This window comes from Atractosteus spatula, chromosome 22 (assembly GCF_055471065.1).
Source record: "Atractosteus spatula isolate fAtrSpa1 chromosome 22, fAtrSpa1.hap1, whole genome shotgun sequence".
Lineage (NCBI taxonomy): Eukaryota > Metazoa > Chordata > Actinopteri > Semionotiformes > Lepisosteidae > Atractosteus > Atractosteus spatula.
Genome location: NC_142727.1, coordinates 14,228,192 through 14,254,764, shown reverse-complemented (window position 1 = coordinate 14,254,764; position 26,573 = coordinate 14,228,192). Strand labels below are relative to the sequence as shown.

General features: G+C 42.6%; 3 protein-coding genes across 7 annotated transcripts; 1 reads left to right on the top strand and 2 right to left on the bottom strand.

Moving 5' to 3' along the window:
• Nucleotides 1-533: 533 nt before the first annotated feature.
• On the bottom strand, nt 534-8,083 carry acad8 (acyl-CoA dehydrogenase family, member 8). Of its 2 annotated transcripts, XM_088939438.1 has the most exons (11): nt 7,806-8,083; nt 6,539-6,639; nt 6,229-6,398; nt 5,407-5,516; nt 4,834-4,910; nt 4,299-4,436; nt 3,774-3,909; nt 3,526-3,623; nt 2,532-2,684; nt 1,572-1,674; nt 534-935 (listed from the first exon to the last, which is right to left on the bottom strand). In XM_088939438.1, the coding sequence occupies exons 1-11, from the start codon at nt 7,924-7,926 to the stop codon at nt 880-882; spliced, it is 1,263 nt and encodes a 420-aa protein (XP_088795564.1). In that variant the 5' UTR covers nt 7,927-8,083; the 3' UTR covers nt 534-879. The 2 variants fall into 2 exon arrangements, with proteins under 2 accessions (XP_088795564.1, XP_088795565.1); XM_088939439.1 differs by lacking the exon at nt 2,532-2,684.
• On the top strand, nt 8,004-13,520 carry thyn1 (thymocyte nuclear protein 1). Of its 4 annotated transcripts, none has more exons than XM_088939443.1 (8): nt 8,004-8,283; nt 8,794-8,849; nt 9,726-9,955; nt 10,514-10,582; nt 11,528-11,620; nt 11,780-11,875; nt 12,250-12,400; nt 12,825-13,520. In XM_088939443.1, exons 2-8 carry the CDS (start codon nt 8,807-8,809, stop codon nt 12,869-12,871), a joined length of 729 nt encoding a protein of 242 aa, XP_088795569.1. In that variant the 5' UTR covers nt 8,004-8,283; nt 8,794-8,806; the 3' UTR covers nt 12,872-13,520. The 4 variants fall into 4 exon arrangements, with proteins under 4 accessions (XP_088795569.1, XP_088795568.1, XP_088795566.1 ...); XM_088939442.1 differs by lacking the exon at nt 8,004-8,283 and adding an exon at nt 8,307-8,413; XM_088939440.1 differs by lacking the exon at nt 8,004-8,283 and adding an exon at nt 8,364-8,428.
• A 998-nt stretch (nt 13,521-14,518) lies between these two features.
• LOC148816845 (vacuolar protein sorting-associated protein 26B-like) lies at nt 14,519-26,221 on the bottom strand. The gene is made up of 6 exons (XM_088939437.1): nt 25,677-26,221; nt 22,165-22,321; nt 20,049-20,213; nt 19,691-19,866; nt 18,021-18,163; nt 14,519-17,521 (listed from the first exon to the last, which is right to left on the bottom strand). Exons 1-6 carry the CDS (start codon nt 25,897-25,899, stop codon nt 17,384-17,386), a joined length of 1,002 nt encoding a protein of 333 aa, XP_088795563.1. The 5' UTR covers nt 25,900-26,221; the 3' UTR covers nt 14,519-17,383.
• Nucleotides 26,222-26,573: the final 352 nt, after the last annotated feature.

Below are 26,573 nucleotides of genomic sequence, written 5' to 3'. Positions count from 1 at the left end.
TACACAAGATAAAAACACAATTACGATATACAGAGGAGACCGTGGATGGTGGTACTAAGAAAAGCAGAGAGGTGAAGAATGGAACCAGGTCATTTAAATGTCATTTAACAAGTATTCCCCTCCTCATGTTAGTGTGTCAATGGTGTGTTGCGTGTTATTTTTGCCCATTGAAGAGAGTCATTACCAATGAATGGGATACTACAGATGAAATATATTGTGTGACAATATATTTGTCTTACCAAACATGTCCTCATTATTTTATTTACAGGCTGGCGACTCCTGCCCCAGACAAGTCGGTTGAGAAGGCACACAGTGGTAGCCATAGTAACACAAGAACATAAAGTCAGAAATGAGAAGAAACTCTTTGACTAGTGTGCTTGCAGGTAGCTTCATTACTGTGTCTTGATAAAAGCCAGGATGGAGGCCTAAACAGCATGGCCTGGGGCAGGTTGTTTCAAATGCCTGTGAGGCCTTTTAAGTGAAGAGGAAAACCTTCCTGCAAATTCCTAGACATTAAAGACAGAGATTGTTGATTGAAATCAGAAATTTTATTTTAGTGTGAAACCATTCTTATATCACAACTTGTTACTTTTACAGGAAGCACTTTGTACAATATGTCTGTCAAATGGAAATACTTCACCGTTATCATGGACAGAGCAAGTGGTCTAACATAAATATTAAAAACTGTTTGCAGAAGAAAACAGTGACCCTTAGATGATGAGGTATCTATCAAAACAAAACACCAATTTCTTTCATAAACAAACGTATCACAACCCAGGAGAGGGCATGAGGTTGCAAAATGAAAGATGGTGCCCATTTTTCAGTTTTGAAGGTGACGTGCTGGATTTGATCCTGGGAGTGTGCTCAAGCTATAGAGGTTTATTGGTCCATCAACAGATTCCTTGAAACAATCATACGCATCACTTCATTGGTGCCTAAAAGAAAAAAAGAAAAGTTGGGGATCAGAAAATTGATCCTTTAACATGGACCCAAAGCAGACTGATCAGGCCTGATGAACAACTGTTGCACTGCTTTCTTCATATTAGCGAAATGGATGCAGGAACAGTAATATTAGACAAAGATTGTTTGGCACCATTGGAACATGTAGTAGAAGAAAATGAGCAGGTTAAAAGTAAGTTCTTAAGGAGCAGTTTAAAAAAAATGTTGTGCTGTAAGCAGTTGATAAATTTGGATATGGGCAATGGACCTGTTGAAGAACGTAAAAGCTCTTGGATTAATGAGGGATCCAAAAATTTCTGTTTTTGCTTTATGTCATTTTCAGACATATTATTCTCCTAAAGTTAAATTGGTCTAGTCCAAAGTTCTGCAAGATCAAGATCAAGATCAAATAGCACTCATTGGTTTTGCACGCAGTCATTTTTCATAAAATTCCTCTTCATGGTCTTTCTCCTGATTTAAACTGTTCCCTCGAACATTAGAAAGGCAGTGAAGCAAAACCAAAGGCAGGAAGGCATTATAACATTCGCCCAAAAGGGAAGTGGTTATTCACACTGAACCAACTGGGAACCTGCTCCGGCTTCCACCAGTTCAAACAAATTGCATTCGCGCACCTTCTAAAATCTGATGCACTCGAATGTCCCGGACGAACTGCTGCACAGCATAATCCTTGAGGTAGCCATATCCTCCGTGCATCTGTAGTGCTTGATTACAAATCTGCATGGAGATGGGGAAGAGAAAAGGCAAGATCCTAAACCAGCAGGGTAAAACCTACAAACAACGATGGGTGACTCACTGACCACTGATCTTTCTGTTCTTTCTTCTGTGCGGACAAGCAGACTTCGATAAAAAAAAAAATGATAGTTATGTCTGCCCTACAAACTTGATGAGAAGGATCTAGAAAAGTGAAGACTTTCTGGAGCCTGATACCCTTTGAAACATTGTCAAAAGGCTACATGCTAGTCATCACGGGCCTGAAAGAACATTGCTATTCATAGAGGAAATGAACACAGGAGTGCAGGAGCGCATGGAAACAAGCCCTGCAAGTGGCAAGATAGGAATCTGGAATATGAATCTGAAAACTGGCAGCGCTCAGACGGGCTTGCGCTCAGCGAAACACCAGTCGTATTACATGAGGTGACCACAAAGTCCAGTAAACCCCTATGTTGGACTTGTGATGAAGAACGATTCAACAAAAGCTCCAGAGATCTGTTTTGCTTGAGCCTGCGAATTTAAGAACTGGGAGATGTCACTGAGAGATGTTTTTTTACGCGTCTCTCCAGCGCTTGCTACTACACCCCCTGGGTAGAGCACGAGACCTGTCGAGGCCTCCTCCTGACAGGCTCACCTGGAGAGCCCAGCAGCGCTCCAGACCACGCAGGTTCTGTAACGCCTTACAGCAGCGTTCATGCCGGACGGAGAAGCTGAAGCAAATCTGCTCTCGGCGCACTGCGGCCTTCGTCCCGGCAAGCTCACCGCCCGCCCGAACGCCCCGCCGGTGGTGCCGTGCCGCGGAGATGACAGGACTTCGGCAGATTCCCCGAACGCTGCCGGTTGTGGCCGCCAAAACTCACCGAGAAACACTCGTCGGTGGCAAAGAGCTTGGCCATGGAGCAGAGGGACACGGCGTCGTCCCGGTCCTCCTGGAGGGCCGCCGCCGCCTGCCGCACCATGAGTCGAGAGGCCACCAGCTTGGTCGCCATCTCTGCCAGCCTGAACTGCAGGAACTGGAACCAGCAACGAGACACTGAGGCTGGAGCAGAAGGAAGGTGAGAGACAGCCAGGGGACATCGGGCTCATCGTACTGAGCTGAGGATCTCATTCGGCCACTTCTGGAAGAGAAATGGCTTCAACGACAAGGCTGGGCAGCTTGATCCAGCCCCTCAGCCATGCCTTGTGGGAAGAAGTACCTTCTTCAGGGCTAAAGGTAAACAGCCTTTTTTATTTATTCACTTTTCTAAAAGATTTCCACACTTCCATTGACCCAAAACCCCCAAAACGTCGCCCCAAAACATTATTCCTTCCTTCCTAATGGCAGGAAATGGGTAATTTTGGTTTTTATTTTTATCGTTTTTATCACCTGTTGCTTATCATTTTTGTATCTCGCAACGACTAAATTCTGTTGGGGAAGCCAGGGTAATTGAGCAAAAGTGAAAAAGGTTGTTAAAAGGCTCAGTCTGGGCCTTGTGTTGGACTTGTGTTCCGTCGAGCATGTGGCCCAGCCTTGTGTCCTACACTTTACATTTTGTTTAACTTTTGAAGTTCTCTTTTCTTCCTGCTAGACTAAACTAAGATGACCATGAATGGGGTGCAGAGTAGTATAACGGGTCATTTCTACAACACATTTCTACATTACTGCTAAGCCACCCCTCCTTGTGAAAAATAAATGACACAAAGCTTCCTGCCGGGACCTTACGCGGATGTAACATAACATGGAACCTTTCAATGCAATAAGAAAGTCATGCTCCACTATTCAGGTAGTGGATGAACAAAAGGAGGTTCTACACCAGGGTTTATTTCGCTCTTCAATATGAGTGACTGTGTCGTGTAGATATTAGTCAGTCTTGCCTGGCTGTTGGAGAGTGGTTCCCCAAACTGCTTGCGCACTCTGAGGTGGTCTCGGGCCAGGAGGACACAGGCGTGGGCTGCCCCTAGCGAACAGGAGGCTGTGAGGAGTGCAAACGAAACAGGGGTTTACAGACATGTCTGTATAGATGGAGTTTAAAATGAGAGTGATCGTTTAGAGAAAAGACAGCCTGTGATTTGATCAAGCGGAACTGGCCCGTGGGTGGAGATGAGGTCGGCAGCAAGCTCACCGATGTTGATCCTTCCCCCGTTCAGCCCCTTCATGGCCATGTTGAAGCCCTGGCCTTCCTCCCCCAGCCGGCTGGCTACGGGGACCGCGCAGTCCTCGAAGATCACCGCGCGTGTGGGCTGGGAGTTCCACCCCACCTGGGGAAGGCCATTTCCAAAATAGGACACAATGCGTGACTGCCCTGCACCTAAAACTTACTTAGATCCTTAGAAGGGCTTTCATTCTTTATTCTTTAAAAGTCCGCCTCCTGGTGGACACATTTCAATACTGCCTTCTTTGATACATCATGTAAAAGCTGGTGAAAAAGCCAATGAAAAATATCAGACTTATTTGATTTTTCTTTTGTTCTCCATTACTACCCACGTGGCTTTCTTTACTTAAAGGATCAGCATCTGCCTTTTACACGTGGGAAGAAAGTTCTGCCCTCAGAGCAATTACTCTGAAGATGCCCCAGTATGAAGAAACGCCACAAGCAGAGATGAAGGGCCTGTTTTTTTTCCCCCCTGGAGTCACGAAACACAATTACCTTCTTTTCTTTTTTGCCAAAGCTGAGTCCCGGTGCTCCTTTCTCCACCACAAGGCAGGATATTCCCTTTGCTCCCTTCCCCCCAGTCCGACACATGACCACGTACACGTCCGTATCGCCGCCCCCGCTGATGAAGGCCTGACAGCGGGATGACAAAGAAACTTCCGTCTGAACTCCGTACACTTCACCCAGGCGCTTACAGCTTTCCCCTTTGCTGTGCGCACCTTCGGCATTAAAAACGTAAAGCTCTCTGGGAATCGTCTAAGCCGGACATTAGCAAGAACTACACTACCAGTAACCCACGCGGCTCACACGTGAGGTCACAAAATTGGACTGGTTTAGATGTTCTCGTTACGTCCCTTCAACTCCTTTAAGGGTGTCTGATGCTCTGTTTCAGAGCTCCCCCGACCGTGGCTGCGGTGGATTATGTTATTTTAGAGTTACCCCAAATCAAGATGGACAGCTCAGGTATGAAAAGGCTCGAGCTGCCCGAGCTGCTTCGCCTGCTGTTGAAAGGGCTTACCCCACTACGTACCTTAGAGCCGTTTAGGATGTAGTGATCGCCTTCCAGTTTCGCTGTTGTCAGTAATGAAGCTGCATCACTTCCACTGCCTGTGGAATGTACTGAACTGTTATTTCTAAGTCGCCCAGTGAAAGCATGAAATCAGACTTTGTTTTACTCCTCTTTAAGGAAATGACGGCGATATTCATGTCGGTATTTGTAAAACAGCACAGAAAGCTCTGGCTCTCATAATATTAGCAAATGAATGACTGGATAAACAACAGACTACACTGGAGGAACACATTGTGAGCGGGTCAGCTCATGACCAACAGCTCTGCGAATCCCTGAATATGAAAACAGAGCTGTTGCTGCACGTAACGGAAGAACACACTTTGTGTCCAAAACACCCAATAAGCAATAAGTAGATCTTCAAACAATGGAAATGCCGTTAGCAGATGGTATGTTCTCAGTGGTGAATTCATCCTAAACTGCTTATCTTACTGGGATTTGGTACAGTCTCATCTGGTTTTAACACATTTTGGATTTTGCTATCCCTTTTACAAAGGTGAATTAAGTAACTAAGCAGTACACCTGCGTTAGACCGACCTGGCTCCGTCAGGCAGTAGGAAGCAAATTTTTCCATGGTGCACAGCGCAGGACAGTACTTGTGCCTCTGCTCGTCATTCCCGAAGGTATCGATCATCCAGGCACACATGCTGTGTTAACGAGACAAGAGTGGATTGAGAACAAGCTGACTGAACGGTTCTTTCTCCTTTTGGTCAGGAGGTCTTTGAATCATAAAGTTAGGCCTTCTACAAAAGAACATCTGCCCACTCATGAATCTCTATTACAGTACACAGCTGTTAGTGCACAGGGTGCTGGACCAGTGGGACCAGTCCAGGTGTTTAAAGAGACCGACCAGCTATAAGGCATCCTGTAAGTTCAATGTAAATTACTTCAGTAAAGTGCGTTAGACACAATGCCAACGCAGACTTGCATTCAAGAACAGTTTATTTCACACAAAAGCAAATTTAAAGGCATGGTGTTGAAAATTAACCATCCACAATACAGGATTGTGGGGGGAGCCGGATCCTATCCCAGCAAGCAACAGGCGCAAGGCAGGATACCAGTCAATCACAGACACAGACCCACACGGGGGCCAAATTTCCCAGAAGCCAGTTCACCTACCAGTATGTGTCTGAACTGTGGGAAGAAACCAGGGCAGCCAGAGGAAAGCCATGAGCACATGGGGAGAGCGTGCCCCGGAATTAAACCCCGGACCCTGGGCCGTGAGGCAGCCATGCAGACCACTCTTCCACCCTACTGAAACTGACGTCAATCCAAAATGGCTTAAAAAGTGCCTTATTCCCCCCCCCCCCGTGTCCAACAGAACCACACAGAGGAAAAGACCGGGCCTTTCTCTCTTACTTGTGAATGCTCATGTAGGCGGTCGTGCTGACGCAGCCTGTGGACAGGGCCTCAAAGATGACGGAGGTGTCCAGCCGAGTCAGGCCCGAGCCGCCCACATCGGGCCGAACGTAGATTCCCCCAAAACCCAGCTGGGCAGCATTCCTCATGGTGTCCACTGGAAATATTTCCTGACGTGGGGGTGGAGGGGGGAAATAAGAACGCGTGAGCACTTTGGTGCGATGCGCTTCTGTGGTACTGACTTCATGCTGCGCTGCCTTGTGAATTATTTCAGGCGCTGTGAAGGACGGCCAGCATCTTCCATATCTACCTTTTCGTCCCATTCTGCCATGTGTGGCGCCATTTCATTGGCAGCGAAATCAAAGGCCACTTTCTGAAACTCCTTCTGTTCATCGGTGAGACCCAGGCTGGCTGGAGAGAAGAAAAAGAGAGGAAATTTTACAGCCAGCAACACAGCACACCGCCTTATTGGACTGCAATGCTATCCAGTCAGACAACTGGTATGTATAAAATACTGGTTCCCGTACGAAATTAGGCTATAAATCTTGTACGTTCGAAGGTCAGGTCACTTCTGGGAAAAAAAAATTCAAGGCACTTTTTAGACGAGGAAAAAAAATCTCTTGACGAGAATGCAAAACAATTCTAGGAATTATTTTTTGTCCAGAAGGATAACATTGTCACAACCTGACGTTTTTATTTTATACACAGTTAGCAAGCAAAGCAAATAAGGCAATTCCATAACACAGCTCCACTAACCCCCGACTTGTGTGATGTTGATGTAAATCATGTAAACAAGTCACTGTGTGAAGCAAAACAGGAAACAGTAACCTTTTTAGCAATTACCTATTTTAGCAAATACCTATTAGCAAACAAATGGTGATAGCTGGATTTTGTTGATCATAATACACGCACCACTGTATAAAATGCGAAATGAACAAGGTCAGGAGAGCAGGAGTTACTGTGAACTGCGGCCAATGGGAATACTGAAATAACACCTTCATAGAGAATATTTAAAAAACACGAACGAACAATTTAAAAAAATCGCTAGAATAAACCAGTTAATTCTCTTTGCTCATATCAATTCTGTTCTGTAATATCTGTTGAAATCTGCAGGACAATTAAAAAAAAAAGTTATGTAAAATATGTTAATAAGAGATAAACGTCTATCCATAGAGTAAGGAGTGCAAGGAGTCAGGGCAAAATTATTCTAGGAACCCTGGAAAATAACGTTAAAAGCACTGCATCTAAGCAACAACTGAGGACCATCAGGAATACATTAATCGACAACGAGTGTAAAGATGCGTGGTATAAATATGTCAAATCAATCGATCGCATATTTAGGCTGAGAACACGATGCAATGAAATGATAACCCAGCTTTTCAACTCCTAACACAAAGGTTAAATGACGATTGGCACTTGGCTTGCAATGCAAGCAGCATTAAAATAAACTACCATCTGTCAAAATGTAAAAAAAACACTTCATGGTAACAATGACCGAATCGTTCCTGATTTGTATAATGCAACAGGGGAGAGGACAGTGAGATGGGACGTCAGCAGGCGCAGTAGCTGAAACTTACGATCAATGCAAGATACTACACTTCGTCTGTGTGTCCTGTTTAATATTGATCGACGCGTTCTGCAAACACACGACCCAAGCCTGGGTAAGAGCCCGAAAGTCCGAGTCGCTGTCAACGCCATGACCGCTACAACGTGTCTGTGCGTCGAGAACCTAGAAAGACACCGACATGAGCATAAGGGTTTCTGGGTAATTGTAGTTTATTTTTATTTTTTGCAGCCTTCTTTTACTGCAACTACGGCTGCCTGCAAGCCGTGCCAGTGAAAATCTTTCAGGAGTAGAGATTTCCAGCCAGTAACCACGCATTTGTATGGCAGAGGCAAACGTAAAACGTATCAAGTGGTTCCAGTCGTTAAACCTGCACCTTCATTTATTTATTTATTTTAATTGTCGTGCTCTTTAGTGTCGCGCAATCTCCAGATCACGTGGCGGTGCCCACCTGATTTGGAAGTTCGGCGGCTGTTGCGTGATAAGGGCAGGTAGGGCGAGAGCGAGTGTTGTGACGATTAATGCAATGGTTGAAACATGTTGTTCGCTCATGGGTTATAAGAAAAAAATTACATCACGTGTAGAATTGTGCAAGCCGGGGAGGAACAGTAGCAACACCAGGTCTAATTCCCCAATGTCAGGAAATTGATCAAAACGTTGACGCTTGCCCATTACTGTTAGAAATGCAGTGTGTTGTGTACTTCTTGCGTGTGAAGGGTGATTTTCTGTTAAATTGATTTCTGCCAAAGGTGGTGAAATCTCTCTTTTTTTTTTTGGCGTTGTGAGCTCGAGAAATAGGATTTGGCCTATATTTAAATAAATCCCACGTACAGTGCTTACAGATTGTTTGAAGAGCAGAAGTACAGACGTGAACGGACGGCGAGTTGCCGTCTGATGTGTTGCACAGTAGTCTCAAATAAAGCTGCATGGAATTAGAGAAGTGGTTACAGGAACCAAGCCATTTTTGTCAGTTTAAACAGCCACTTTTCTTTCTGCCACAGATACTGCCAAAGGATGCCTCCTAAAAAGAGAACACGAGGCACGACAGTAAAATCAAGTAAGTGTCCAGACTGTACGATCCGAGATATATCCAGATGTGACACATTGCAGACGCCTGATGTTGAAATATATAATTGCATGCAAATCGATAGAAATCTCAGGTTAAGGATAACAATTGCCCGTGCATTAGTAGCAACAATTATATGACTTGTGATTCTATGACAGTATTTCGTTTCAGACGTTACAGTATGAGCTGCTTTTCAAAGCGCACTGCGTGTTTCTCATAACTGAAAAAGGCAATTCCCTTAAAGTACAACCAAGCCATATTTCAGGAAATATTAGGAATAGATCATTCCCATTTTGGGTTTTAACATAAAACCATTTTTACTAATGTTATTCTAATTTTCATCTAACTTCAGTACATGTGAGGGTGTTGGTGTGTTCAGTGGCGTGTTGATAAGGGGTATCTCTTATTATAAGATTAATATACCCTCATCTGCCTTCCCCCAAACAAATGTTAGAGGTGTGAAACTCACTTTGTAGTTGTCTGGGTGGCAGCATCTCTCTGAGGTCAGTAGGAGAGTCAATTAAATGAAAATTATCCAAAAAGACTGCCTGGTGGTAGTGTACAGTATGTGCTTAACATTATACCCAGTCACCATTTTTCTTCTTTTCAACTTCCAATTCTTGTCTCTGTCCCTTTTTTCCCCCATTTTGATACGATTGTATATTTGGACACGAGACAAGAACACAACAATCAAGACAAGAAGCTCCCACTAACGAAACCAATGCTGCTGTATCCAACAGCTGTCGATTCATTTCTTCTCTTAAAGAAGTACTCTTAATCAAAACATGTAACATTTGAAAAATGTTTAATTTCTGTTCTGTATGGTAAATCGCCTCGCCTACTGAAGGTCCCATTTTCTGCACGCAGAACATGAAGAGCCAGCTGCTAAATTAGCAAAGAAGGACGATGATGAAGAAGACTCCTCTGCAAAGGGTGCTAAGGGAGCACCAAGGAGAAGAGGAAAGCCGGAAGCAGGGAATTCAGGGATGCAGGAGGACAAGGGTGCAGCAGCAGCCCCCGCTGGTAAAGAGGTCTACTGCCATTGGCTGATGAAGTCGGAACCAGAGAGTCGGATCGAAAAGGGGGTGGATGTGAAGGTAAGAAAAACTTCACTGGGAAAGTTCTCTAATCTCCATAGGCTCCATAAAGTCCACGAAGCCTTCCCGTGGACGTCTAAGACTCGGAGGTGTACATACTGGCACCCTGTGAAGTTAAAAGCTAATTTCGCTCTAATGTCTTAACACGTTGCCACGGTGAACGCGTTCCCTAAACATTGGTATGACGTCACTGGAAGAATAAGTATCATTTATTATTTATAGGGATATGAATGGGTAACATTTGCAGGTATAGGATGTTAACAAGGGCAGCATGGAGGCTCAGTGGCTAGCACCAGTTCCTGGGGTGCTGTCTGCGTGGAGTTTGCACGCTCTCCCTGCTGTGTGGGCTTCCCCCGGGTGCTGCTCAGGACAGGCTGCGCCCCCCCCCGCCCACCCTGTACTGGATAAAGGGGTTAGAAAATGGACCTTAACACTACCCCTGGAACTGCATACATAACAGAAAACGTTTTGCTGTCATTTAATAGATGATCTAAATAGCAAGGCTATTTTACTTTTTTTTTGCCGCACATTTCAAGTATTTTGTTTTGAACGCTGCAGTTTGGAATCGAGGACCTGAAGGCTCTGCCCAAACAGACCGGGTGCTGGGATGGAGTTCGCAACTACCAGGTAGCTTTGCGGTGCAGCACCCACGAGGCGTGTCAGAAATGGGAAAAACGAAATATACACTGAAATTAACCTGCAGCTGTGTCCTGTTTCACAGACATCATTCTGTTTCCCTGCGCTTGTGGCAGTATAGGGCTATAACAAAACTCGCTTTGTTGATAGTACTGCCTTGTGGCCGATGAAAATTTCAGTTCCACTTACACACAAATAATCAGTTTCATATCAAATTACCTTTGATAAAGGACGGAGCGGTGGCCCTGTGGCTCAGGATCTGCGCCTGTGCCTGGAAGGTTGCCGGTTCAAATCCCGCGGCCGGCAGAGGAATCCTACTCCGTTGGGCCCCTGAGCAAGGCCCTTAACCCCAGCTGCTCCAGGGCCCCGTATAAATGGCTGACCCTGCGCTCTGACCCCAAGCTTCTCTCTCCCCGTCTGTGTGCCTGTGTCTCTCAATGAGAGGAAGCTGGGGTATGCGAAAAGACAAATTAATGCAAGAAATTGTATAGGGCCAATAAAGTGATCTCTCCCTTGTTTCCCAATAGGTAATTGCAACATTGCTTGCATGTCTAGGTAATTTCTTACTGCAAAGAAGTATCCAGGGCTGTAAAACCCATAGAAGTAATAATCCTGTAGAAAGGATGTCATTAATTTTTAATTTTAAAGATTTGTGTTACTCCTTGTGAATCCAAGAGGCATGAAATCTCTTTAAAACTTCTTATGTTACTGTACGTCCATCCACCAGGTTTTTAAAATTCTTTACTTGAACACTGAATTCAGTAAAAGCCAATGCATGTACTTTACATGCACATTTTCTGTATTTCCACTAGAGTTTTTTTCTTTTTTTTACAGTAATGGTTATGGATACTGACCTTTAAAATTCAAACAATAAAGCTTTACACAAAAAAAAAAACGAATGGGTTTTTGCCAATAAATCTTTGCTACATCCGCCAGGCTCGTAACTTCATGAAGGACATGAAAGTGGGGCACGAGGCTTTTTTCTACCACAGCAACTGTAAGGAGCCTGGGATCGCAGGACTCATGAAGGCGGGTTTGATATTTTTATTTTCTTCCTTGCACCCATCAGAATCCTGCATTTTTAAGTGTTTTTTTTTTCCCTTAAGGACTTGTATACGACCGAAAGCCTCAGTCAGAGTCCGTTCTGGCGTTCTCACGTGTACAAATGTTCGTGCTTCATTTCTTAAGATTGTCAAGGAGGCCTATGTGGACCACACCCAGTTTGACAAGAAGGATGCCCACTATGACCCATCCAGCAAAAAGGACAACCCAAAGTGGTACATGGTGAGTACATAGCTGTCCTTTATTGGGGTGCAATCCAGTATCCCCCATAAAGATTGCTGATTAAAAGGGCTTTATCCCAGGTTTCTACTAAAATTCCTTTTTAAATCTCCAGTTATAACGGGTGTCCCTTCATTCTGAAAGCAGGGCCGGTCCCAAAACGCATACCTTTTTTAACTAGGGGGTACCTTTCTTGAGCTGCTCATGTTGCTCTCACGCCCAAGGAGCACTTTACAGGGGAAAGAAAAATAAGGGGCAATTTTCCGGAAAACCTTTTTGGAAAAGCTTGTTTTTAAAGAATCTCTCTTGAACTGCAGGCTTACTTCAGTGTTTTGTTTTGTTTTGTTTTGTTTGCCGTGTCTTGCGCGGCCTTACAGGTGGATGTGCAGTTTGACAGAATGACCAAGAGGTTCATCCCCCTGTCTGAGCTGAAGAAATATCACCAACAGCACAAATCTAACGGTGGCGTGCTAAAAGGCTTGGCCCTCTTCACCAGAGCCAGGCTTTCTGTGCAGCCTCTCTCCAAAGGTGAGTGTGTGAGGCTGTGGGAGTCCAGCTGTGTGTGACCATGTTTGACTGCTGACAACGGTTTTTGCTTGTTTTTTTTCCCCCCCTCCACGCTCTTCTTAGCCTCATTTTATTTAAGCCTGATCCGTCTACAAACAGCGAAGAACAAAAAAAAAGTAGTGAATATCACTGTATGTTGCTATATCTTCTGAGAAGAAGTCCTTTAGGTTGATTGTGTACAGTATGTGAAGGCACTTTGTAATGACTTTCGTCCTTTAAATAAAAAAACAACAACCATACAAATACTTCAGGGCTGAAAAATGGAGCTCATACCGTGTGTCTAAAGAAGCTGCAGTCTTTTGCGTTTTAATTTACAGTGTAGGTATGGAATGGCTGTTATAGATCTGTATTCTACAGGTTTCCTCTTGTCAATTCTGATTTTCAGAAGAGTTTGACTTTGTCCTGAGCTTGGAAGACAAAGAACCGATTTAAAGACTTAACGCGCTGGTGTTGGAAGGTCTCCAGGACAGTCTGATTGACGAGGTCATGGGACACAAGGACATCAGGTGAAGACCAAACATTCTTTGCATGAGAATAAATCTCTGCTCACAGCTTCATCTTGGGATACTATAATGTGTTGTAAGCCTGGATTTACGCTTATTTCTTCAGTATCGTTAACAGAAACAATCTGCTTTGTTTTTTTTCATCATTAACTAAGAACGGGGATGAATTGTTTAATTTCTTCCATTGTTTCTCATATGAATAACAGAATGAGATTCTATGGCTTGTAACAAGGTGGTGGAAAAATAGTTATTGGTTGGGACAGACTGTTTCTAATTTAGTAATGTTGGTGACAATCTGTCCTAAATAATGCATTGAGGGAAAAAGAGAAATAGTCCACAGGATTTCATGCCAACGCTATAGTGAGTTTTCCATCCTGTCCTTGTAGCCTTTTTTTTAAAGCAGCAGCCTATATTGATATATATTTTTTTTTTAAATGAACAGCACTTCAGTTGTGAATAATTCAAAACTACTTTAGTGTTTTTCATTCTTTTGTAATTTATGTATTGTTTTAATTCACTTGTAAAGACCACAGAGATGGTTTTGTGCCCAGCCCTTGTCATTAAAAACCATTTGGCCATTTTTTGTGACGTTATTGCGTTGGACGAGATGGAGATCCTTGTCAGAACTACATTCCCCATAATGCTGCAGGGAATGAGACACTGCCCTCAGTTGCTTAGCCAGTTCTGACCAATTGATCAGGTGAGAACTTAAAAAACCAGGAAGATGAGGACAGAGGGCAGATCCTTTGTGGTGCAGAATCAACCAAGGAAGAAGTCTTTGGAAGTGACCGACGTACCGACGAAGAACCGTGTGGGTTAGGGTGAGTATCTTGAGAAGAGTTTTGTGCATGGTCTGAGCGACATGTATTTGGAAGCTGTTTGGGAAGCCAGTAGTGAAAGACGTTAGATATCTGGGGCAGAAGCTCAAAGAGGACCCATGTTTTTGTTTTGTGGTATTTTTATTTCCTCACACTGTGAATAAAAAGCCCTGGTTTTATATCTTACACCTGCAGTTTGTCCTTGGCCAGCCTAGTTTAAAGATCCATTATGGCACCCCAAGCATATTGTGTCACAGTATGAATACATTTCAGGGCGAATAGAGTATAAAGTAGTCTTAACAAACCCATCTTTTGGTTAATTAAGTAGTTAGAGCAGTCCAACCTCGCTTTGAGTACTATAATAGTAGTTACATTTTATTAAGCCTAACATATTAGCTGTTTGGACTCCAGGATGCATAGGTGGCAGAGATGAAAGTTGTTTACTTTCTTAAATTTGGAATAGCTATTAATTTAACAAAATGGGTTTAACAAGATGGGTTATGGTCTTATTTTTGCACGAGTGAACTGCAAAGGCAGGTGGTGGTGAAAATTCAGAATGAGTGCACACACTTTTTTTTGCCAGATTCGATTATAATAATTTCTAAAACCATCTTCTTCTGGTACAATCCTGGGTAATAAGATATAAAGATGAATCCTTAAGCGAGAAAGTTCAACCCACCATGCTTATTTCATTGTTCAAAAACAGTGAAAGCACACAGCAAAACAGGAAGATGGCACACCACTCCAAGAAAAAGGCTCTTAAGGTAGCTCTCTTTTAATCGGAGAAATAGGATTAAAAACAAATTTAAAATACAGAAATGCATAATACAACTATTTAAGAAAGAAACCAGTAATCAATGTACTTTAATATCCCGTATTAACATCTAGACGTTTATTACCATATACTCTTTATTTTTGTGCTGAAAATGTACAAATTCCCTTTCACAAACAGGCTAGTACCTTACAACTTACTATTAAAAGAAATATAGTTAAGATCTATTTTGAATCATATATATACCTACAACTCTGTAAATATATATTATGTGATTACAATTGTAAAAGGAATGTTGTCTCTATCGCCATTTTAATGGTCTATTTTTCTCTGTTAGCACAAGAATGTTAAGGGACTGAACTGCATCCCCTTAGAAAGCACAGAAAAAATTAGTTTTTAAGGACAGAATTCAGTTAATAGTACATAAACGCACACATAAGCTGCATAACTCCAGATGTGAGCTAGCAAAATCATACATATGAATTGAGTTCACAAAACCTTTCCAGGTGGAAAGATGGTTGCTTTTTTTTTTGCCATATGACCTGTTCACAAACAGCTTGCACACAAGGAAATGAAAACCTATGTAAACCTCTACTAGTGCTTTAAAATGTGCACCAGAGAATATAAGTGCTGCTTACATTTCAGTCTTCGCGTATTTAAAATTTAGCATGATGTTAGAAGATAGCACACACAGAAACTAGGCATTCATGTAAGCAAGCAGTATTTGACACACTTTCCATGTTATAAACTGTCACCATTCAGGTAGCATTGAGTCCTAAAGGTCAAAACCCTTTTATGGTTCAGACTGTGCTGCTTGCCAAGTCATTTGAACATTTCTCCAACCCTTCGGAACATGTGAAGTCTTGGCTCAGGTGAAATAGAGCTCGAGAGAGTGAATATCTACAGGTCTGCAGATCTTTAGTGCCCATAATGCTTCCTGCTTGTGATGTAATGTCACTTCAGGGTGGTTGGGCGACAGTAGTTGTGGCCAAGAGTGTTACGCAACGATACAGTCTCCATCGTTACTGTTACTTTTTATATATCACTGCTAACAGCTGAATAAACCATTTTGTGAAACATTTTTTCAAACCATCTAGCCATCGTGACCTCTGCAAAAAGCCAGCGTATGCATCTTAAGGGACAGAATTAAAAAAGGAACATCATATTCTGCTTATGTCCCGTTGACCTTGTTAGATAAAATAATCCACAGAAGACTGTTTTCTGTACCATTTATGCTTTCTTTAAAAAAGGTTGGCATAGAGACCTGAACACACTTAAATGTGGAAGAACGACGCTCAAGTCCTGAAATAGTACAACACAGGATGGTAAAAAGGGACACTATACGCTATAGTATAAACCAATTAGAGGCATTGGACTCAACACATGATTTTTGGCAGATGCTTACACTGATAGGCACAATGTCAGGATAAAAAAAACCCAAAATAAAGGAGTGTATTTGTATTACACCTTAAAGAAGTGTCGGAGCCTTCAAGTTCATAATCACATGCAGTTTACAAGCAACGAAAGCAGCTATTGTTCATTCCACAAGAAAGCAAATTGCTGTGAATTACTCCCAGTTTAAAAGTTAACTTTCAGCATGTAGCAAAAAAGCAGCATTGTGGCAGTAGTAAGAATTGTGATGACAGTTTAATAAAATCTGGGCTTTCCAGTTGCTAGGATTCAGGGAAATACTCTGAGGCTTTTGCTATCTTGGTTATATTATGATGATTTTCTGTTATAACACTGACATTTATTATGGTGGAGGGGGATGTATCTTGTAATTTAAAGAGGAATGAGGCATATATACAGTATAATGTACAAAAAATCATCTACTGTTAGCATAGTTCCGAATTGTTTTTTTCCCCCCTAAGGGAAAAATAAAGCCTGCACAAAATAACTTGGAAACAACTGGAAAATGTAAGAGCTACAGTATGCCTCCTCAAATGGTTTTCTTCTTCATTTTTTTCATTCCTTCTTTTCCCTGATACACACATGTAAACTTCAATAATTACAAGACAAGAGATGACCACTTGCTGGGTCATTTTTCCTGCTTGCAGACAAACGCTGTTTAAGGTAAAAGTTCTTAAAACAAGAAGGTGACAGGCTGTACTCTGGATCCCCTTGTGCAAGCTCAACCCCTGCTTTGTGTGCTCTCCGCCTTATAGCCCTGCAGTTTATCAGCAGCTGCACTTGATTTTCGCAAAGTGTATTTTGATCTGATAAACAGGAAAAGCATTCCCCCATCCAGCCTCGGCAGCTGCACTGTAATTTACTTTTATTTTCAGATTTCCTCTTTCAGATTGTGACGTCTGTATCTCGGACACGGCTTCAGTCTGGATTTTTCTTTGGAATGAACAACAAACCCCCACTAACACAGCTGACAGCAGTACAGTACGCCCCCCACCTGAGCGTGCAGTTTTTCAGCACTGCATTTCTCAGACTGTAGGCTACCCCCATCCCCCATGTGACGCCTGCGAGCAATGGAAGGTACAGAGGTTAAGTAAAGGAAATGTCGGGTGTATTCTGCAAAGCACGGTATTTCTTATATGAAGCTTCTGTGGTGGCATAGCCTTTAAAAAAAGTAGATCACGCCATGTATATGTGATATTTTTTGTCGTTTGGGGTTCCAAAGTACACATCATCTCCCGGAAGTCTGCTTTATACTCCTCCCTTTCTGATCCCTTCTTTTATCTGCTGTAATGAAAGGAGAAGGTTCTCTAGCCAGTGTTGTTGGTGGGTTGTCGGGCTGCAACACATCCTCCCTGCCGCCTCTAGACTACGCACTCACTCACTCACACGCACGCATCCAGTCTCTCGTTTTCGGAGGCGCCGGGGGGTGCGGACGCACGCGTTAGTCGTCCTCCTCCTTGGCCTGGGCAGGCACCTTGTTCTCTGGGTTGGCCGAGCCCTCGAAGCGCTGCGAGGCGATGGCGGCCTGGTGAGACATGCTCTTCCTCACGATGTCCCCTTTCCTCCAGAGCGTGATCTCCTGGAAAAAGCCAGAACCGGCTGCTGACTGGCCCCTTCAGAGGTAGAGTCCCACCCTGCGTTCTCTCTCCACCACATTGTTGTTTCAGTTCCAGTATGAAAGTAATGCTGGTCTAAAGTTTTAACGTATAATACAAAACTATAAACACTACTCATCTTGAACGTAACCATTGCTTTGGTTTTTCTGGAATGGGGTTCTGGAACAGAGATATCGCTTCGACTTACTACTGATACACCCCGTGTCCTGAAGCAACAGGACTCTGAGGTAAACAAAAAATGAATAAAATATGACATTAACAAAGATTTCTTCTCTATAAACAAGCAAACAAAAGTATAATTAACCTCTCGCGTGGCTACCCTTCAAATAACCATAACAAAGTCTGCTATTAGATGTCTAACTTTCCAAAAAAAACAACAGGTAATAATAGAGCACACTGACGCACAGAGCTGGAGGCACGGTGAACGGAACGGCCTTGTAAGCAGTGTGTTTTTTTTTCTACCTGCTGTTTGAAGTAGCGCCTCTCCTCTTCGTCTATGAGGACCAAGTTGAGGTAGTACCGCACGGAGAACTTCTTGTTAATGTCTCGCATGGTGGGGGTCAGCTCATAGCCTGCCAGGAACAGTCTGATGGGGATGGACTCTCCTGCGCACACAGAGGAAACGCACATCGCATTTGAATAGCTCCATCGAAATATTCTCTTTTCTTTCCGTCTTGTAGTCGTCAAAGAGTTTCTCACTGGTATGCTACGCAGAGCAAATCGGTATATATGCTACTTTCGTTTTGTCCGCAGGTGAAACGGGCATCAGGCTCGTGAACACGATCAACGACAGCAATACCAAGGCAGAAATCTTGAGGAATTAGAAATTGGAGGACCAGAGGGACACATTAAGGGTAAGCTAGGCAATGTGTGTTTTTATGTCTGGTTTTCTCAAGGGAACTCAGAAGTGCTTTACACAGAGTATGGGGCACGCAAGCATTTAACAAATTTGCAGTACTCACCTGGGTGACACATGGCAGTCATTAAACACCAGCAGTCCCACTACACATCCGTTCAAGCAGAGAAGGGAGAATTTGCTTTGCCAATTGAATTAAGAGGGAACTTTAGGAGGCCTAGAATGTACTAGCCCAGAATCGAATTTAGGTTAACACCCCTACTCTTTTAAAAAGCACCATGAGATCTTTAATGACCTGGGCCTTGTGCTCCTTACCACTGTAAATCTGTCTTCCCACTATACACGGTTATCCAGTATTTCAGAGCTTGTATCTGATTTACAGCCTGAGGGGACAAGGAATGGACACACTGGAGGTGAAGTTATTATGGAATATAATTCTGAACTCAATTAGTAAAGACAATCTTTAAGCTCCTTGTTTTACTGAGTGATACTCACTGCACTGCCACTCCGACTTGTTCTCTTTATTATGGCACATCTGTGACTCAAGCCACATGGCATTTAATGTGTAAGCTACTAAAAATTAATTATTAACATACATCATCCTTTACCTCTTAGCCTTTTTTTATGGCACCTACAAGTGTTTCAGGTTCTGAAGGAGTGTTGCTGGTAAAATACAGAAATGCCTTTGCGTTTAAGACCTGAGCTAGGTTGAATCTATAACCAATACAGTGTTATTAAGACAACACAGAATACAGTACTTCCATGCAATGCACACCAATGTAAGAGAGAACTCAATATCACGAACTGGTGATCCCAGTGTCTGCTGGTTTTTGATGCAGCTGATGTCTTTATTACGCAGTCGAACTATTAACTGAAATTCAAACTTTTCAGCTCATAAAATGTTACAGGATTAGAGTGTTGCAGGATTACTAGCCAATTAAGTTTTGTAAAAATAACAAGTTTTAGCAGCTGGAGAGGGTGACAAATGCTGAGTTAAATCATTAGTTTTAATCAAGCAACAGAGAGATGAGCTGGAACACAGCACCAGAAAGTATTCAGCATTGGTATAAAATGAAGAATAATCTTAAAAAGCTCAATTCTTTTATATTTCAATGCTGTTATTGAATATTATATATTTAATATGTACCGTATACTATATTACATGAATTGCATGCCTGTTGAGCAATATTTAATATTACTTATAATATTAAGCGATAATTACTTAATAGGCATGCAATATGAACATTTTAGTCATGTGAATACAGTAGATGCGTACCTCTCACTGGTGCCCCATCCATGATCTCGTATTTGGCTATGGTATCGTTTTCGTGGTACACGCTCGGACCCGTGCCCGTTGTTTCCCGTTTGATGATGTCGATTTCCATGTGCTTGATCTTAATCCGGACCAGCAGGAAATAAATCTTCCCCACTATGACGTCTTTTAGGTGGTACCTAGGGTTTTCACGAACACACTTCTTAATGATGGTTTCTTGGTATTCCCAAGTAAGATTTTTATTCAACAAAGACAAAATAAAAAAAGAAAAAGAGCTTGTTTGCTGAGCTTTTGAGCCTCTGCTAAGCGTCTCAAGTACCTTATGTGCTTTTTTTTACCCGGTTGCATCCGAGCGACTTACTTTGATTTGTTGTACTCAAACTCGATGTGCAGGCAGTCTTCAATTCCCACCTCCATCTTGATAGACGAGTTCAGCTCAGGGTAGGTGCTGAGAGTGTGAACGACAATGTCCATTTCCTTGGTTATGTCATTCAGTCTCCGGCTAATAGTTGCCCGAAGAAAATACCTGGAAAGGAAATGGCACACAGCACTGTTTGAAGAACTCTGGGTATGTTGGATGAAAGCCACCCTCATCCTTTCGAAGCTTGATTTTCAAACTGCATCTTTGCTTACTAATCAAGGCTTAAAAGACCCGATACTGTGTCAGATATTTTATTTATATCCTAGAGCGGCTTCCATAATAGTACTTTGAAGAAGCCCAATAAATTGACTTTTAAGTTGCGAACAGAACTAAAATACGTCTTTTTGAATATAAACTGGCTAGAGGAAATTACAGAAAGGCTTCTGGGATTAAAATGGCATGAAAGAGGCCACATTTATTTAAAAAGAAAAAAAAAACCTGTAAATGTTTAACTTCTTCAGAATTTGTTTTTTTCAAGTAGAATTCACTGTCAGGCTAAACTTACCCACGCATTGGAAGGAACACAAATGCATTTCATTCACAACTTTCCACATCAGTTTAAACTTTCATGAGATGTACTCTTCCGCATTTGAAATACGACCCATTAAATATTAATTTACTTGTCACCGTTTGACAGAACCCTTATGGTTTTAACTCAGCATATTTCATAAACTGAGACTGCAGTGAGACACTAAGACACTGATAAACTGGACACTACACAGCTGTCTAGATGTGTCCATTTAATAAGGTTTATGCCTTTGCTTGTGGTGTAGTAGATTTCACCATTGTTCATGTGGGCTGGTGGAGAGCCAGAAGATTACCACAGCAAAAATCCTACAGCCCTTTTATGCAAAAAATGAAAAACACTTAAAAACCCAGTATTACGACACTTGAGTGAACACGAATAAGCAGTTTAGTATAATAGTAATTTAGGAAGGTGGATATGGTGTTCATCTTCAGATGCAGCACACGCCTACACAAACAAAGGCAAGTCTCGTCTGAATAAGAAAAGGCAGACAATTGTAAAGGTGGCTACATGACAGAAAAAAACATCTTAACATTTTCTTTATGTAAAAATAAATCATTCTGAAAAGGGAGATGTATACAGTACAAGGAAGAATGTGCAAAAGCTATTGCAGAAAATAATGCCAAAAACATCAGAAAAGATGGTGATTTCACTTTGAATGAAGAAAGTTCGCTTGACTCCCACTTACATGCTCAAAGCAAAGACTAATCCATGCGTTAAAACGCCACTCAGCAACTGAAGAGAGTTGGAAAGGTCACCAGTATTCATCCTAGGTATCATTTAATTCTGGGCAAAATGGATAAGTAATCATTACGGGTGCCCCCACTGCTTTCCCATTACAATGACACTGATTTACCCTTGATTGCAATAGATTGAATAGCTATTCAGAAGGTAATACCGTTGCCTTCTGAAACAAGATCAAAGTCCACACGGGTTGTGTGCAAGTCAGGCAAACGCTGGACAAGAACTAATCAAGTAAAATTCCAAGATGCTTGATTTATTCGCACTTCAGCAGAGGGTGAATTACTTTCCAAGTCTCCGACAGATGCAGCAAAAGGAGTTAAAAAAAAAGTGTCTTCACAATACAGCAAAAGTATTAGTGCTTTAGCTTTATCGATTTACTTATGGGGACATTAGTGACATCAGTAACCAGCAGGGAAGTTTTAATTCCATACCTTTCAAGCAGCATGCAGACTGATGATACAGAAGCAAACCTGTGGTCTGGCGTTGCCACAACCAACATGTGCATCAAAATAATGAATACAGAGGGAACTGTTTCCCAAAGATGATCATTCTACAGTAGCCCAGCTTCCAAAACAGACTAATGGATACTTCTGAGAAAGAAAAGAGTTCGCAGTAACGGACTTGGATAAAGGAAGGCTCAAAGAGATGTTTCCCAAAATAATTGCACATCAGATTGCAGGTCAGGAAACAATGTTTTTTATTTCCATTACTCAATAATCCCCCCTGAACAATGTCTAAAAGATGCAGTTCTAAAAGATGCTGGCAGCTTCTGTGCTCTCCACTTACCGCAACTTGACATTCTGGCCTGTGTAGGACTCGTACGGCTTCTCCACGTGGGTGAACTCAAAGTCAAAAGTCTGGGACTGTGTTAGTTCCCCCGGCCTCGCCAAGTCCTTCACCAGAGAGACGAACTCGTGGTGGTTCCCCCTGTCATAGTACAGCTCTGTGCAGAAAGAAACGTTGCTTTTTAATGCCATGAATATAAAATCAGTAAGTTCCACGTAGGACGTTAGCCACTTGTTAAAAAGAGTTGCCAAAGGACCATAAGGGATAAGCAGTCAAATACTGTGCAGAAATGAAAAGGGCCAGCATTCCCCCACAGCTTGATAAACCCCTGAATTGTCCTCATACAGTGAAGTTCATGTTTACTTCACCGTTGTCAATGGTCACTGTCTGGAGAATCGCGTGTTGAACTACCCACTGCAACAGAAAAATTAAACTCGCTTTGTTTTAAAATTGCATGTTCGTTTCATATGGTTTAGTTTTGTCCATATCTGCTTTCCGGGTGGGGAAATTCCCTTTGGAATGTAAATTGGCATTATATATGAAGAAATTTGCAATAAATAGATGATTTATGGCTCAAAGCTTTCTGAAAACAAACTTTTTACGAGTGTTAGTTTACCTACTCTTTTCAACATAACAGGCCGGTATACTAAGGAATTAGTATGAAAAAAGTCCTTCTCCCAAAAAACTGGATTGATGCAAAGATTCAATTCTAGCAGGCATGCGTTCAGATGATGGGGGCAGCGGTGTGAAACGGGCTGGGCTCTGGACTGATGAGAGGAGGGCTGTGGGCTCAAACCCTCTGTGGGGATACAGCTCCAGTACCCTAGGTAACCAAGATGTTATTGTGATCCCTGCCGACTCATTCTGGACCATCCAGTTTAATGAACAGCACGCCAATGCCCACCAGCACAAAAATAAAACAAACACTGCCTGAATGGAAATCGAAAGGCTTGTGAAAAAGCAGAAGTTACCACAGTTCCAACCGCTTCTGTGGGGACCGAACAGAATACAGTGCCTGTTGACTGGCAGGCTGTAAAGAAACCAGTCTCTGTAAAAGAACAAGTCTGTCTGCACCTTCAGAGGCACTAACAGGAGCCTGCGGTCAGCAGAATCTGACCAGACACAAGGCAGATAGCTCTGATGAAAAAAGTCCTTTTGGCTGGGTATGAAACAGTAGTGGGAACAGAAGGACTAATATGTGTCATGCCTTAGATCAGAGAAGTTGTTTGAGTGAATCTCTCTGGTCCCAATAGGAAATTTCTTATCATTCTCTTACAGTGAAAATAGTCTACAGAGAGTCAGGTGATGGGTTTGGGCACTCCAAATAGCTTTAAGCCTCAAAGCTTCAAATAGTCTACATAACTGAAGGCTTGCTTTGGAGTGGGCTTTAGACATAGAACTGATCCTTTGTGGAAATGATTAAACTTTAAACTGCAGATGGAATGGTCAGTGGACAAAAAACATCAAGGTTTGCAGATATTATAGGGCAAACGGAAATATTTTAGAAATGTAAAGGAGATTTTTTTTTCTTAGATGCTCTATTTTATGTGAAACGTTGTATCTAGCATTCTGTACGGCTAAACTGTGTGGCGTTCAACTGCCAGAAAAACTGGCATACAGTAATGTGGTATATCTCACTTTTAAATCCTAATTTCTGCAGAGAGGAAAAATAAAATGAAAAATCGTGCTGTTGACCATTTCAGAACATCATTTACATGGATTTAATTCTCAAGGAATCTCTGTTCATTCTGCCTTCACGCAAAAATAATATTGGTCTTGTTTCAAAGGTAAAATAATCCAGTGTTTGTCAATCAGGTAAATTACAGCTACAGCACAAACCACTTGAAATGCACTATTTTGGATCTCACCCAAGACTGTTTTCACTTTTAGCAAAACATTACAAACAAATAATCTTTGACATACTTGGAAATACTGCTACCTGTGTGCACAGTGTGTGTACAGAACATTTCACCCAGACTGGTACCTTGTCACAGTTCTGAAACCAAGACAATACAGTACCTATTCGTTTTCTGCAGGCTAATTTGTAAAATAGACATAGATTTGCCTCAATATTCGTTTACCTGTTGCACATTGAACCCGTGACCTTTCACATATTGTTCCCTGAACATTTAAGTGTGTATTCTGCGTCGTCTCTGCTAAAGTAACTATGCATCTCTGTAAGAAACCATATCAGATGTGCGCAGACAATATCTAAATAATATTTTAGGTCCACAAAAATGGTGGTGGCATCTGATACACCCATGTACACACAAGGTGTGTAGGGAAGCTTTTGTCTGCCGCTGAAAGTGACACCAGGAAGAAACAGCAAGAACAACAAGACGTTATTAACTTTTATGTGGATCTTTTATTCATAAAATTTCACTTTGGAACCGATACCACGGTGCTGTCACCAAATCAGCACTCCCTTAGGGGGTACAGTAGGTACTGTATCAGCTCTTTTCTGACATGTTGGGCCATCGCCAACATGGTATTATGTTCTTGTTTTTTCCCCATATGGTAAATATTAACCGCCAACCCCATTTGATTAAGATGTCCCAGTGAATTCACTAAAAAAAAAGGGCATAGGGGAAGTTATCATCTAAGCACGTCAGTCGTCAACATTCAAAACAATTTGCAAACATGGTTCCTTTTTATCATAGGGTTAAAGAATTGCAGGAGGTTTGAAATAAATATATATATATATGCATATTCATAAATGCAATTCGTCTGCGCTTCACTTGGTGTGAGTTATGAGAGGGAATGAACCCAGTATGGGAAGCGGTTAAGCCTCCGGTTTCAGACCAACCTGTGGGACCCACACAAGAGGAACTCCGAGAGAAACCGGTTCAACGAAGCAGAAACGTGCAATGCCTTCGCTTAAAGAAAAAAAAAATACAGATGACATTTTCCGCTCATGCTGCAAATGCTGAGGACAGGCTTCACCATTTCTGCCGAGTCTTGTTAAGTTAACTGAATTATGATCGCAGTGTAAAACGTTTTTTGATGTTTCTTTTTAAATCGGTGATTTGTGGAAAATACGGTTCTGGTTTCATTTTCATTACACTTGTCAACTAGACCAGTTTATCTGATCCCAGGCGACGCTTGATATCATTTTACGCTGCGTTTCTGTATCGCATTGCCTTCTTTTTTTTTCAGGCAGTGTAATATTTGCTCGGCATTTTCTTTAAGCAGGTTCAACGTGAAACAATCGCGAAGTTTATGCAATATTTAATCCCGATCTAGCGATGGTGCATGTTAGAAACACTTCGGTCCAACACCCTTAATAAACCGGTTTAGAAGAGCACAGCTGCATGCTACCTGCCACTTTTTAAGAAAGTAAAAAAGGGACAAATCGTGCATACATAAAGGCGGGCGAGGTCTCCTTCGTTGCGCTGTAAACAAGTAAAAAGCAATACAGATTGCACGGCGCTTTTTTAATTATTATTTTACGTGCACGATCGTGGCAGCACTGTCTTTTCCGACAGGGCCTGCAACGCAGGACAGCCACTTACCGATCTGCCCAATAAATTCAATCTTGATGCCCTGGTGCTCCAGCCTCTTCCCTGGGTGTTTCAGGGTAACGTTGACTTTGCCGGAAACCGTCTCGCCATCGTAGAAGAGAAAATACTTGTCCTTCTTCCCGTCCTCCGTCTTGTGCTCAACTTTCTTCCTCGTCTCGGCATCATTCAGGACGATGTCAATTTCCGCACTTTGACCGAAACTAAAGAAGCTCATCACTGCAGCCTTTCCCTTTGCTTTGTTGTCTCTTTATTTTTATTTTATTTTTGTGCTACCCCCCCCCCTGTCTTTTATGATAACCCAGTTCAATCTCGCATGGAGCACCTTTCCCCCTCTGTGACCCCTTGGGGAGGGGGGGGTTATGGTCTGATTTTTTTTTTTTTGTTCTTTGCCCTCCCCGTGAGCTGCGCCTCCTTGAATTTTGAATGGATGAGGCTAGTGGTGGGCTGGAGGGCTCCGGTGTGGCTCTGCGGTGGCTGTCAGACTGGAGCAGCGTCCAAAGGTAGCGATTCCGCACTGCTTCCCCCTTCACCGCGCAGGCGCGCACGGCCGCCATGGTGGATCTTGGGAACGGTGCAGTGTGGGAGCTCGCTGTAGTTTCCACTGTAAAGGCGAGAAACAGAAACTGTTAAAGCGCCGAAAGACTCTGGTCTCTCCTTGCTTATTGCTTTATGAGCTGACGTTCTGTTTTTTTCCCCTCTCTCTCTCTCTCTCTCTCTCTCTCCCCCCTGTGTCATTAAGTGGGATTTGTTCCGAGTCTCTGCCTTGCTTTGACCCTGGGTAAAAGGGCCTGCTTTGCCGTTCACACGGTCACCTGCCATGAAGGAACACGCAGGACCGGAGGGAGGGGGGGGGAATTATATTTAATAACAATCTATCAAACAAATCAC

Excerpts from the sequence above, each read along its gene's own strand:
- acad8 (XM_088939438.1), bottom strand. The coding sequence starts at position 7,926 with ATGGCGTTGACAGCGACTCGGACTTTCGGGCTCTTACCCAGGCTTGGG. Across the intron at positions 3,910-4,298 it reads TTGGCAAAAAAGAAAAGAAG|GTGGGGTGGAACTCCCAGCC; the intron begins GTAATTGTGTTT and ends GGCCTTCCCCAG. Across the intron at positions 3,624-3,773 it reads CGGGGGAAGGATCAACATCG|CCTCCTGTTCGCTAGGGGCA; the intron begins GTGAGCTTGCTG and ends CACTCCTCACAG.
- thyn1 (XM_088939442.1), top strand. The coding sequence starts at position 8,319 with ATGGTTGAAACATGTTGTTCGCTCATGGGTTATAAGAAAAAAATTACA. Across the intron at positions 10,583-11,527 it reads ATGGAGTTCGCAACTACCAG|GCTCGTAACTTCATGAAGGA; the intron begins GTAGCTTTGCGG and ends TACATCCGCCAG. Across the intron at positions 11,621-11,779 it reads GGATCGCAGGACTCATGAAG|ATTGTCAAGGAGGCCTATGT; the intron begins GCGGGTTTGATA and ends TCATTTCTTAAG.
- LOC148816845 (XM_088939437.1), bottom strand. The coding sequence starts at position 25,899 with ATGAGCTTCTTTAGTTTCGGTCAAAGTGCGGAAATTGACATCGTCCTG. Across the intron at positions 18,164-19,690 it reads GGATGGGGCACCAGTGAGAG|GAGAGTCCATCCCCATCAGA; the intron begins GTACGCATCTAC and ends CTGTGTGCGCAG. Across the intron at positions 17,522-18,020 it reads GGCGCTACTTCAAACAGCAG|GAGATCACGCTCTGGAGGAA; the intron begins GTAGAAAAAAAA and ends GGCTTTTTCCAG.